Below are 14,128 nucleotides of genomic sequence, written 5' to 3' on the forward strand. Positions count from 1 at the left end.
TATGCTCATCATATGTAATTTTTCTTTACATAAAAAGACATTCCCATTCTAGTGAAACAAGAACCCATCGAGCCGGTGAGCGAGGCAGACAAAAACAAGTCTCGATATAAGAAAAAAACAAGTATTGATGCCCCACCTCCTGCAGTGAGTGTAGTAAGTGTGGCTTTATTTAATCCATTCTTTTGAGAGAGAATACTCTTAAATTGATTATCAACAGTATAATGTATTTACACCAGAACACATTTTACATGTTTTTGTGTAACATACACTACCGGTCAAAAGTTTTAGAATACCTACTCATTCAAGGGTTTTTCTTTATTTTTACTATTTTCTACATTGTAGAATAGTAGTGAAGACATCAAAACTATGAAATAACACATATGGAATCATGTAGTAACCAAAAAAAGTGTTAAACAAATCAAAATATATTTTACAAGTTAGATTCTTCAAAGTAGCCACCCTTTGCCTTGATGACAGCTTTGCACACTCTTTACATTGTCTCAACCAGCTTCATGAGGTAGTCACCTGGAATGCATTTCAATTAACAGGTGTGCCTTGTTAAAAGTTAATTTGTGGAATTTCTTTCCTTAATGAGTTTGAGCCAATCAGTTGTGTTGTGACAAGGTAGGGGGGTATACAGAAGATAGCCCTATTTGGTAAAAGACCAAGTCCATATTATGGCAAGAACAGCTCAAATAAGCAAAGAGAAATGACAGTCCGTCATTACTTTAAGACATGAAGGTCAGTCAATACGGAACATTTCAAGAACTTTGAACATTTCTTCAAGTGCAGTCGCAAAAACCATCAAGCGCTATGATGAAACTGGCCTCAAGAGGACCGCCACAGGAATGGAAGACCCAGAGTTGCCTCTGCTGCAGAGGATAAATTAGAGTTACCAGCCTCAGAAATTGCAGGCCAAATAAATGCTTCACAGAGTTCAAGTAACAGACATATCTCAACATCAACTGTTTAGAGGCGACTGTGAATCAGGCCTTCATGGTCGAATTGCTACAAAGAAACCACTACTAAAGGACACTAATAAGAAGAGACTTGCTTGGGCCAAGAAACACGAGCAATGAACATTAGACCGGTGGAATTTTGTCCTTTGGTCTGGAGTCCAAGTTGGAGATTTTTGGTTCCAACCGCTGTGTCTTTGTGAGACGTGGTGTGGGTGAATGGATGATCTCTGCATGTGTATTTTCCATTGTAAAGCATGGAGGAGGAGGTGTTATGGTGTGGGAGTACTTTGCTGGTGACACTGTGTCTGTGATTTATTTAGATTTCAAGGCACACTTAACCAGCATGGCTACCACAGCATTCTGCAGCGACATACCATCCCATATGGTTTGTGCTTAGTCGGACTATAATTTGTTTTACAACAGGACAATGACTCAACCCACCTCCAGGCTGTGTAAGGGCTATTTGACCAAGAAGGAGAGATATAGAGTGCTGCATCAGATGACCTGTCCTCCACAATCACCTGACCTCAACCAAATTGAGATGGTTTGGGATGAGTAGGACCGCAGAGTGAAGGAAAAGCAGCCAACAAGTCCTTAGCATATGTGGGAAATCCTTCAAGACTGTTGGAAAGGCATTCCAGGTGAAGCTGGTTGAGAGAATGCCAAGAGTGTGCAAAGCTGTTACCAAGGCAAACAGTGATTATTTTGAAGAATCTCAAATATAAAAGATTTTGATTTGTTAATTGAAATGCATTCCAGGTGACTACCTCATGAAGCTGGTTGAGACAATGTAAAGAGTGTGCAAAGCTGTCATCAAGGCAAAGGGTGGCTACTTTGAAGAATCTAACTTGTAAAATATATTTTGATTTGTTTAACACTTTTTTGGGTCACTACATGGTTCCATATGTGTTATTTCATAGTTTGTCTTCACTATTATTCTACAATATAGAAAATAATATAAAAATTAAGAAAAACCCTTGGATGAGTAGGTGTTCTAAAACTTTTGACCAGTAGTGTATAGGAAGTTGAAGAAATGTGATTATGTAAACAAAAGTTGAATTGTACTCCCTTTGGTTATTCATTAGTTTTATATTAAACAACTTTCTTCCCCCCTCTTCTGTAGGTGGACCTGTATATGTGTCTGGTGTGTGGCAGCGGGAGTGACGAGGATCGTCTTCTGTTGTGTGATGGCTGTGATGCCAGTTACCACACATTCTGTCTCATACCCCCTCTACACGACATCCCCAAAGGAGACTGGAGGTGCCCCAAGTGCCTGGCTCAAGTGAGTAGTGATGTCTAGTCACCTCATCACACCAATAACCACATTCAAATGGAAGAGGCAAGTGGAAGGGGGAGAAGGTAAGGAACTTGTCTGTTGGCCTTGTATTAAAGACCAAAATTGGTTAAAGAAAATTGTGATAAATAAAAAAGAGAACCAGTTTAATTTAAGAACCAAAAAATAGTGCCATATAGACTAGAGGTCCACCGATTAATCGGAATGGCCGATTTCAAGTTTTCATAACAATCGGAAATCGGTATTTTTGGACGCCGATTTGGCCGATTTTTATTTATTTAAAAAAAAAAGAATTGTTATTTTAAAAAAAATGTAGACCTTTATTTAACTAGGCAAGTCAGTTAAGAATACATTCTCATTTTCAATGACGGCCTAGGAACGGTGGATTAACTGCCTTGTTCAGGGGCAGAAAGACAGATTTTTACCTTGTCAGCTCAGGGATTCAATCTTGCAACCTTACGGTTAACTATTCCAACGCTCTAACCACCTGCTTTACATTGCACTCCACGAGGTTACACGAATGCAGTAAGAAGCTAAGGTAAGTTGCTAGCTAGCATTAAACTTATCTTATAAAAAACAATCAGTCAATCATAATCACTAGTTAACTACACATGGTTGATGATATTACTAGTTTATTTAGCCTGTCCTGCGTTGCATATAATCGCTTAGGTACACGTTGCTCCAACCATAAACATCAATGCCTTTCTTAAAATCAATACATAGAAGTATATATTTTTAAACCTGCATATTTAGCTAAATGAAATCCAGATTAGCAGGCAATATTAACCAGGTGAAATTGTGTCATTTTGCGTTCATTGCACGCAGTCAGGGTATATGCAACACTTTGGGTAATTTGTCAGAATTTGTTTCGAGATGATAGTTTCCGGATTCGACCATATTAATGACCTAAGGCTCGTGTTTCTGTGTGTTATGTTATAATTAAGTCTATGATTTGTTAGAGCAGTCTGACTGAGCGATGGTAGGCAGCAGCAGGCTCGTAAGCATTCATTCAAAATAGCACTTTCGTGCGTTTTGCCAGCAGTCCTTCGCAATGCATTGCGCTGTTTATGACTTCAAGCCTATCAACCCCCAAGATGAGGCTGGTGTAACCGATGTGAAATGGCTAGCTAGTTAGCCGGGTGCACGCTAATAGCATTTCAAACGTCACTCGCTCTGAGACTTGGAGTAGTTTTTTCCCTTCCTCTACATGGGTAACGCTGCTTTGAGGGTGGCTGTTGTCGATGTGTTCCTGGTTCGAGCCCAGGTAGGAGCGAGGAGAGGGACGGGAGCTATACTGTTACACGGGCAATACTAAAGTGCCTATAAGAACATCCAATAGTCAAAGGTATATGAAATACAAATTGTATAGAGAGAAATAGTCAAATCGCCAAATCGGCATCCAAAAATACCGATTTCCGATTGTTATGAAAACTTGAAATCGGCCATTCCGATTAATCGGTCGACCTCTAGTCCATATGAAGCTGGAATTTGGTCGCAGGTTCAGGAATGGCTAAAGAATTGCAACATGTACCTGGAGCTTACTCTGCAAATTAGCACTGATGGGTGATTTGAAAAGTCATAGTCAAACAATCAATAATATATACTGAACAAAAATATAAACGCAACATGTGAAGTGTTGGTCCCATGTTTCATGAGCTATAATAAAAGATCCCAGAAATTTTCCATACGCACAAAAAGCTTATTTATCTACATTTTCTTAGCACAAATTAGTTTACATCCCTGTTAGTGAGCATTTTATCCTTTGTCAAGATAATCCATCCACCTACCTGACAGGTGTGGCATATCTAGAAGCTGATTAAACAGCATGATCTCAACAACAGTGCACCTTGTGTTGGGGACAATAAAAGGCCACTCTAACATGTGCAGTTTTGTCACACGACACAATGCCACAGATGTCTTATGTTTTGAGGGAGTGTGCAATTGGCATGCTGACTGCAGGAATGTCCACCAGAGCTTTTGCCAGAGAATTGAAAGTTAATTTCTCTACCATAAGCCGCCTCCGTTGTTTTAGAGAATTTGGCAGTACATCCAACCGGCCTCACAATAGCAGAGCACGTGTATGACGTTGTGTGGGCGAGCGGTTTGCAGATGTCAGCGTTGTGAACAGAGTGCCCCATGGTGGGGTTATGATATGGGTAGGCATAAGCTACAGACAACGGACACAATTGCATTTTATCGATGGCAATTTGAATGCACAAAAATTCCATTCCTCTGCAGCAATCCATCAATCAGGCCTTTATGGTAGAGTGGCCAGACGGAAGGCATGCCTAAGTAAAAGGCATATGACAGACCGCTTGAAGTTTGCCAAAACACACCTAAAGGACTCTCAGACCATGAGAAACAAGATTCTCTGGACTGATTAAACCAAGATGGAACTCTTTGGCCTGAATGCTAAGCGTCACGTCTGGGGGAAACCTGGCACCATCCCTACGGTGAAGCATGGTGGTGGCAGCATCATGCTGTGGATATGTTTTTCAGCGGCAGGGACTGGGAGACTAGTCAGGATCGAGGGAAAGATGAACAGAGCAAAGTACAGAGAGATCCTTGATGAAAACCTGCTCCAGAGTGCTCAGGACTTCAGACTGGGGCAAAAGTTCACCTTCCAACAGTACAATGACCCTAGGCACACAGCCAAGACAACCCAGGAGTGGCTTCACGACAAGTCTCTGAATGTCCTTGAGTGGCCCAGCCAGAGCCCGGACTTGAACCCGATCAAACATCTCTGGAGAGACCTGAAAATAGCTGTGAAGCGACGCTCCCATCCAACCTGACAGAGCTTGAGAGGATCTGCAGAGAAGAATGGGAAGAACTCCCCAAATACAGGTGTGTCAAGCTTGTAGCATCATACTCAAGAAGACTCAAGGCTGTAATCGCTGCCAAAGGTGCTTCGACAAAGTACTGAGTAAAGGGCCTGAATACTTACGTAAATGTAATATTTCATAATTTTTAAAATAAATGTGCGCAAATTTCTACGCAAAAACAGATTTTGTCATGATGGGATATTGTGTGTAGATTGAGGGGGGGGGACAAACTTTCGGAATGCACTGTGTGTATATATATTCTATATTTACAAAAAACATGTATGGGGGATTGGAAATTATGCAGACAATTACATTGATGGAAGCCACAATCTATCTGCAATAATAAAGCTGATCTACCCCCTAAAAAAATATATAGAAGATCAAATAAATAACCACTTTCACAGTTCAGAGTCTGTACTGGCTCCTGTGAGGGTATAATATGAATGTGCTCAGCGCTGTTACTTCTACAGAGTACCAAAGTTGTTAGTGTTACCGATATGTGTTAGCTATAGACCTTTTCAACTGTCAATAACACATTCTATATGCACACGCAACCAAGAGGTTCCCATATAAACAGCCAGCGCTGAAGCATGCCATAATTGTACAAAATGACAAGATCGTTGTTCTTGATCCTACCAAAAAACAGAACAAACACATTGACTTGTTACTACCAGATCCAGTAAACAAAATAATCAGACATTTATTTCCTGTTTATTATCCATTTGCTCTGGTGGTGGTGTTGGCTACATTTGGCAAGCACAGCAAATAACCACAGAACTAGTGTGATGTGAAGGTAGAGAAAGATCAGCTTACCTTGTTAACCAGCTAGATATATGAATTTCTCTCACGACAGCCAACTATATAACTAAACTAAATGTAGCTAGCGTACGAGTCCAATAATTGATGGCCACATTTGTTTACATCAGAAGTTAGCTAGCAGCAGCAATTACCCCACTATCAGCCTCTTTCCCCACTATCAGCCTCTTTACCCCCTCACTAATCTGTCTCCTAGCTCTTCGTTTGCTTCGTCTCCAAAACGCAACTATATTTTACCCAGGTGTATTGCCCACTTAGTTTCAATTAAGATACATACTGTAATTTTATTGAACCGCTTGTTTGTTCTAGGCATGTATTCAGACTTCACATTACGCGACCTTGCTAGTGGTTTGTTTACGTGTAGTATAATACAATACTACAATAATACAATACAAATGCTAGCGCTGACATCTTGTGGTGATAATGTTGAACTGCATATTAATTACACAAGGATGATGCATTACATTTTTTTAATTTGACCTTTATTTAACCTGGCAAGTCAGTTAAGAACAAATTCTTATTTTCGATGACAGCTTAGGAACACTGGGTTAACTGCCTTGTTCAGGGGCAGAACGACAGATTTTTACCTTGTCAGCTCGGGGATTTGATCTTGCAACCTTTCGGTTACTAGTCCAACGCTCTAACCACTAGGCTACCTGCCGCCCCATGAAGCACACAAATTGCTACTTTTATTTCAAGCAAGCTGTATTTTAATTCAACCAAATGAACCTTAAAATGTAACTTTCTGCACACCCTCATGATAGTGATATTTGCGAGTAATGTCTCTCTCCTGTGTATGTTATCCTTATGGCCTACCTTCATTACAAGGGTAGGGCTCGCACTAATCCATTTCATCACGGCATATACAGTAGCAGTAGAAATCAAATCTGGTAACCTTCAACATGGTTAGACTCATTAATTGTCTAATGAAAAAGAAAAACCCACACACTGATCTTGCCAGTATGAATAAATTATTATCAAATTATTCCCACATACAATTTCTCAGATGTGAGTGCTTTTCTAATAGTATCATTTAAAATGGAGAAAGCGTCTCAACAAAATGTAAACAATGGGTGAGGGCTTGCTCATCCTGTTTCAGTATAGGAATGACAAGTCACATGTACATTAGACATACCCACGAGGCCAATATTAATCCCATCATATGTCTGCATTGGGCATGCATACAATAAATAATCTCACATCTGCTGTAACCAAAAGGGTAGAGCATGGATAGTGGAGGCAAGAGAGAAATACCCTGAAGGGTCACTTTTATATGAGCTGCAAATTAGCCATGTAATGTATGAGTTTCATCCTCATATGGCTGCCCCGTGCCGGGACGTAAACCCTAATTAAATTATACTTGAAGCTAGTATGCCAACCACAGGAGGAGGAGGACAGTGAGTGTAGCAGAATGGAGCAAATTGGCCCAAAATTGCAGGAGGAGATCCTCCCGCAGCTGAGATGCTTACGGTATTAAAATATAGATACATTTATGATAGACAGGAGGAGACACCTCTTCGAGTCTCAGGGGGATCACATCACAGTTGCTACTCGAACTCACCTTCAGCTCACCTCTGCTACAGTCACACCCTTTTCACCTCCTACACCACCGACAGTACAACGCGATGTAGCAGAATTAAATACCCCCAAAATGTATTCTGTGGGTTGACTCAGTTCACACAGTCTGCTCTGCTGGCTGCTGAGGTTGAAGCAGCTGAGGGGTGAGTGTATAGCACAGCTAGTTGACAGGTGAGTGCTAGGCTCTTTCTCAGTTCATCCTTCCTAGATTGCTCTTATCGCCTCCTGCTCAAAACCCATTGGAGTAGAAGGTACCTTCACCTCCAATACAATTGTGATAAAATACAGGTATGGAGATAGGATGCGAGTAATCAAGGAAAGACAAAGTGAGACAAAGCCCTAGTAGGCATAGTGTGGTGATGTCACCTGCTCTGAGACCTAACGTACTGTTATTCTAGCCCAGTGTTTCCCAACCAGGGTTAATAGGACTCCTGGGGGGGGGGTGCTTGGCCTATCCGCAGGGGGTACATGAGAAGACTCCTGAGACCATAGGCTTACTGGACAAATTTACATGAGGGAGTACTTTGAGGGTACTTCAGGGGTACTCCGAGCAGAGCAAAATATACTTGGTGCTACAGAAACCAAAAAAGGTTGGGAACCACTGCTCTAGCCCAACCAAGATCATGGTTTTGGTAGGATAATGGATGTTACTTTGTGGGTATAAAGTGCTGTTATGGACAGGGGTTGCGTCCTATGTCAGCCATACAGGGATTGTTACACCCACGCCAGTGATCAAGGACATCAGCTGCAAATCTGTGCAATATCATCAAACAAAGTGAGAGAGACTAAGTGACATCGAAATAAAACCGTCAATCGGAATGTTTAATCTCTGTATTTCTGATCTCTGTATCTGAGGTTAGGAAACATGGAAATTTAGACTACGACTTTCTTTGTTATTCTCAAGTGATATAAAATGTGATATTTCGTTGCAATTGTGTTTTTGTATTATCATAGTTCTCTCTTTGGGACTGGAAATCTGCTCATTAGCTAGCTAGCTAGTTTAGGTACTAGTTAGGTAGCTAATGTTGTTTTTAGCAGATCAAGCTAACTTTTGTGTCATTAAAAAAATATATATATTTGATGGCTGTCTACCCTATGTAGGATCAACCGCCATGATAAACAACTTAACCGTGTGCTATACATCATCCTAGCGTCACCACCTCCTGCTGCTAACCTTACTATCCATGCAGCCACAACGTAATAGCTGTTGTTTACAAATGCAAGTTCTTTGCATTCCAGTGTTCACTTCCACTCCTCCTCAAAAAGCCATTTAAAAGCTCTATGCGGAGTACCGAATGCGTTTGTCTGTGAAAAGAAAACTGTTATTAAGGTGTGATTTCTACCCTTTTTTTTCTTCTTTTGAACAGGAGTGCAGCAAACCTCAGGAGGCATTTGGCTTTGAGCAAGCATACAGGGACTACTCTTTGCGGGCTTTTGGAGAAATGGCAGACTCCTTCAAATCTGATTACTTCAACATGCCAGTTCATGTAAGTAGAATGTGTCTAATCATTAAGGAAGGTCTAACAATTTTGACCTGTTGTAATTGATTCACAACTGTCATGTAATGGCATTTTTAAAATTTGTATTGTTTGTTTGTTTCAGATGGTTCCCACAGAGTTGGTAGAAAAAGAGTTCTGGCGCTTGGTGAGCACCATCGAAGAGGACGTCACAGTGGAGTACGGAGCAGATATAGCCTCCAAGGAGTTTGGGAGCGGGTTCCCCATCAAGAATGGAAGATTTAAGGTTTCAGAAAAGGATGAGGTAGGCAGCTGTATTCAAATGAATGGGTAGCCAAACCAATTCAGTGTATCACACAGTAGACTCACAATATAATGGCAAAACGTGTCTTTCAATTTTAATGTCTTGCCAATGTACCATTTTGAATCGGAATAAAAATAGATTTAAAAAATGGCTTAACTCTTTCTCATGATCTCTTACAGAAGTACCTGAATTGTGGCTGGAACCTGAACAACATGGCGATGATGGACCCGTCAGTGTTGACTCATGTCACAGCAGACATCTGTGGGATGACGCTACCTTGGCTCTATGTAGGCATGTGCTTCTCCTCCTTCTGCTGGCACATCGAGGACCACTGGAGCTACTCCATCAACTACCTGCACTGGTACTGATGTTGACCAACCACTCTTTATTTAGGGATGTTGAAATGAAGTAATTAGTAACATGGTACAAAGTGCCATTTTGCTTATGATCAGTGATTCTTTTTATTTTTCCACATTTTCTATATGGAGTCAGGACAATATTTTCAAGCTATTAATATCACCTTGGATACCTTATTTGCGTGATGTTCCCGACTCAAGCTCTGTTTGTTTTTGAAAGGGGGGAACCGAAGACATGGTATGGAGCACCTGGCTTTGCTGCAGAACAGTTGGAGGCTGTGATGAAGAAACTAGCTCCAGAGCTGTTTCAGATTCAGCCAGATCTCCTCCACCAACTGGTCACCATCATGAACCCCAACACCCTCATGTCCTACGGGGTTCCGGTAAGTGTCTTTCTCAATGTAACTAGACTTACACCCACGTATTTCCATAGAATACTATGTCATTTCAGTAACAGAGAAATCAGTCTGAAAGCGATATTTTCTGTGTCCCCAGATTTACAGAACCAATCAGTGTGCTGGTGAGTTTGTCATCACTTTCCCCAGAGCCTATCACAGTGGTTTCAACCAAGGTTTTAACTTCGCTGAGGCTGTCAACTTCTGCACTGTGGACTGGGTAAGATACTCATTGGCTTCCTCATTGATATTATATTGCAGGGGTTAGTTTATGTGAAGTCGACTGTTTACTAATATAGTCTCTCTTTGGTTAATCTCAGATGGCATTAGGCCGCCAATGCGTTGACCACTACAGACTGCTGCATCGGTACTGTGTTTTCTCCCACGACGAGATGATCTGCAAGATGGCCTCCAAGGCCAACAGTCTGGATGTGGTCCTGGCGTCGGCTGTCCAGAAGGATATGAAGGATATGATCAGAGAGGAACAGGACCTACGAGATAAAGTCCGCAAGATGGTAAAGTGCCCCGACAACAGACAGATATATGTGAAAATACATTGATTTTTCACTTTTCAAATCAATTAATCAAAGTTTTTTTTTTAATTCTAAAGAATAAGCAATTCTTAGAGTAATATTATATCATTGCTTTATATTTCTGTATTTTTCAGGTCATAATATATCACAATATATTATTTTGATAGGCAGAGCAACGAGACCTAAACAGGTCATTTTGATGTATGCATTTTTAGAGGCTTATCAAACACTAATGAGATATTGTTCACTCCAATTAAGGAGAACAGCTGTCTGGTTCCCCGTCTCTCGGGTCTTCGTTTATAACATGATTGTGTTTGTGTCTTTCTCCCGAAGGGGGTGTTGCATTGTGAGCAGGCGGAATACGATCTCCTGCAGGATGATGAGCGGCAGTGTGCCAAATGTAGGACCACCTGTTTCCTGTCTGCCATCACCTGCCCCTGCAGCCCCGGCCAGCTGGTCTGTCTCCACCACATCCAGGACCTCTGCTCCTGCCCCCTCACCAACTACACACTGAAGTGAGTCATGTCTCATGTCTTGTCCTCCGACGCATCAAGTCTATCCACAGCACGCCAGTTTGGCTTTAATCTCCACAGATTTTTTTCTCCCTTTTCCACACTGAAGTGAGTCCCGGGGTGCATTCAACAGGGCACAATGTTGTCGAACGTTCAAATAGAAATACTCTATATAAATAAAAATATGTGGACACACCTTCAAATGAGTGGATTCAGCTATTTCAGCCACACCTGTTGCTAACAGGTGTATAAAATCGAGCAGACAGCCATGCAATCTCCATAGAACATTGACAGTAGAATGGCCTTACTGAATGAAGACTGACTTTCAACATGGCACCATCATAGGTTGCCACCTTTCCAACAAGTCAGTTTGTCTGCAGAGTGCTGAAGCATGTAGAAATCATCTGTCCTCGGTTGCAACACTCACTACAGAGTTCCAAACTGCCTCTGGAAGCAACGTCAGCACAGTAACTGTTTATCGGGAGCTCCATGAAATGGGTTTCCATGTCAGAGCTGCCGCACACAAGCCTAAGATCACCGTGCGCAATGCCAAGCATCGGCTGGAGTGGTGTAAAGCTCCACCACATTGGACTCTGGAGCAGTGGAAACAAGTTCTCTGAAGTGATGAATCACACTTCAACATCTGGCAATCCGACGGACGAATCTGGGTTTGGCAGATGCCAGGAGAACACAACCTGTCCCGAATGCATAGTGCCAGCTAATGTTTGGTGGAGGGATAATGGTCTGGGGCTGTTTTTCATGGTTCAGGCTAGGCCACTTAGTTCCAGTGAAGGGAAATCTTAACGCTACACCATACAATGACATTCTAGAAGATTTTGTGCTTCCAACTTTGTGGTAACAGTTTGGGGAAGGCCCTTTCCTGTTTTAGCATGACAATGCCCCTGTGCACAAAGCGAGGTCCATACAGAAATGGTTTGTCGAGATCGGTGTGGAAGAACTTGACTGGCCTGCAAAGAGTCCTGACCTCAACGGCATCGAACACCTTTGGGATGAATTGGTATGCTGACTACGAGCCTAATTGCCCAAGCTCACTAATGCTCTTGTGGCTGAATGGAAGCAAGTCCCCGCAGCAATGTTCCAACATCTAGTGGAAAGCCTTCCCTGAAGAGTGGAGGCTGTTATATATCAGAAAAGGGGGGACCAACTCCATATTAATTCAAATGAGATGTTCGACGAACAGGTGTCCACGTACGTTTGTTCATGTAGTGTAACAAACATGCCTCTTTGACATGTAGAATAAGGAGTCACATCGGCTCCTTTAATTACATTTCTATAGTCCTGGTGTCCTCAGATGGCTCATCTGCTCTGGCTTTGACCTCTACTGATATTATTCCCTTTTCCACTTGCAGTTATAGATTTACACTGGATGATCTGTACCCCATGATGAATGTGGTGAAGCAGCGAGCTGAGTCCTACGACGAGTGGGCATCCCGCGTAACGGAGACTCTGGAGGCTAAGCTGGACAAGAAAAAAAGTGAGAGACAAATTCAGCTTGTCTATATTCTTCTCTCCATTAAAAGTACTTTGAAATCCAGAAATTAGCCATAATCTGGGTTTGGAAAACCGCCCCTTAGAGTTAAACTGTATTCACACTGAACAAAAATATAAACGCAACGTGCAACAATTTCTAAGATTTTACCGAGTTACAGTTCATATAAGGAAATCAGTCAATTGACATGAATTCATTATGCCCTAATCTATGGTTTTCACATGACTGGGAATACGGATATGCATCGGTTGGTCGCAGATCATTTACAAAAAAAGCTTGGGGCGTGTAGCAGAAGACCAGTCAGTATCTGGTGTGACCACCATTTGCCTCATGCAGCGCGACTCGCCCCCTTTGAAAATAGTTGATCAGGCTGTTGATTGTGGCCTGTGGAATTTTGTCCCACTCTTCTTCAATAGCTGTGCGAAGTTGCTGGATATTGGTGGGAACTGGAACACTCTGTTGTACACGTTGATCCAGAGCATCCCAAACATGTTCAATGGGTGACATGTCTGGTGAGTATGCAGGCCATGGAAGAACTGGGACATTTTCAGCTTCCAGGAATTGTTTACAGATCCTTGCGACATGGAGCCGTGCATTATCATGCTGAACCATTTTTATTTTTTATTTAACCTTTATTTAAATTGAACAAATTCTTATTTACAATGACGGCGTACCCTGCCCAAACCCTGACGACGCTGGGCCAATTGTGCGCCGCCCTATGGGACTCCCAATGACAGCTGGATGTGATACAGAGATGATGGCGGCAGATGAATGGCATGACAATGGACCTCAGGATCTCATCACGTTATCTGTGTGCATTCAAATTGCCAGCGATAAAATGCAAATGTATTCATTGTCCGTAGCTTATGTCTGCCCATACCATAACCCCACCGCCACCATGGGGCACTCTGTTCACAACGTTGACATCAGCAAACCGTTTGTCCCACACCTCTGCTATCTGCCCGGTACAGTTGAAACCGGGATTCATCCGTGACGAGCACAATTCTCCAGTGTACCAGTGGCCATCGAAAGGTAGTATTTGCCCACTGACGTCGTTTACGATGCCAAACTGCAGTCAGGTCAAGACCCTGGTGAGGACGACGAGCACACAGATGAGTTTGTGCAGAAATTATTCAGTTCTGCAAACCCACTGCCAAATTCTCTAAAATTACGTTGGAGGCGCCTTATAGTAGAGAAATTAACATTCAATTCTCTGGCAACATGTCTGGTGGACATTCTTGCAGCCAGCATGCCAATTGCACGCTCCCTCAACTTGGAGACATCTGTTGCATTGTGTTGTGTGACAAAACTGCACATTTTAGAGTGACATTTTATTGTCCCAGCACAAGGTGCATCTGTTAATGATCATGCTGTTTAATCAGCTTATTGACATGCCACACCTGTCAGGTGGATGGATTATCTTGGCAGATGAGAAATGCTCACTAACAAGGATGTAAACTAATTAATTTGTGCACAACATTTGAGAGAAGCTTTTTGTGTGGATGGAACATTTCTGGGATCTTATATTTCAGCTCATGAAACATGGGACCAACACTCTACATGTTATGTTTATATTTTTGTTCCATATAGTT

The 14,128-nt window shown here is 42.0% G+C and overlaps 1 protein-coding gene across 3 annotated transcripts in view; it reads left to right on the plus strand.

Moving 5' to 3' along the window:
• LOC115168037 (lysine-specific demethylase 5B-B) overlaps positions 1 to 14,128 on the plus strand; it is a 35,712-nt gene that overhangs the window by 10,039 nt on the left and 11,545 nt on the right. For 2 of the 3 annotated variants that reach the window (XM_029722887.1, XM_029722889.1), the window contains exons 8-17: positions 38 to 153; positions 2,083 to 2,241; positions 8,837 to 8,956; positions 9,072 to 9,230; positions 9,410 to 9,591; positions 9,807 to 9,969; positions 10,082 to 10,201; positions 10,302 to 10,496; positions 10,848 to 11,029; positions 12,397 to 12,521. In XM_029722887.1, the coding sequence (XP_029578747.1) occupies positions 38 to 153; positions 2,083 to 2,241; positions 8,837 to 8,956; positions 9,072 to 9,230; positions 9,410 to 9,591; positions 9,807 to 9,969; positions 10,082 to 10,201; positions 10,302 to 10,496; positions 10,848 to 11,029; positions 12,397 to 12,521 (1,521 nt within the window). The remainder of the gene's footprint in view (positions 1 to 37; positions 154 to 2,082; positions 2,242 to 8,836; positions 8,957 to 9,071; positions 9,231 to 9,409; positions 9,592 to 9,806; positions 9,970 to 10,081; positions 10,202 to 10,301; positions 10,497 to 10,847; positions 11,030 to 12,396; positions 12,522 to 14,128) is intronic. The other variant, XM_029722888.1, reaches the window with a different exon arrangement.

The sequence above is a fragment of the Salmo trutta genome, chromosome 30 (assembly GCF_901001165.1).
Source record: "Salmo trutta chromosome 30, fSalTru1.1, whole genome shotgun sequence".
NCBI lineage: Eukaryota > Metazoa > Chordata > Actinopteri > Salmoniformes > Salmonidae > Salmo > Salmo trutta.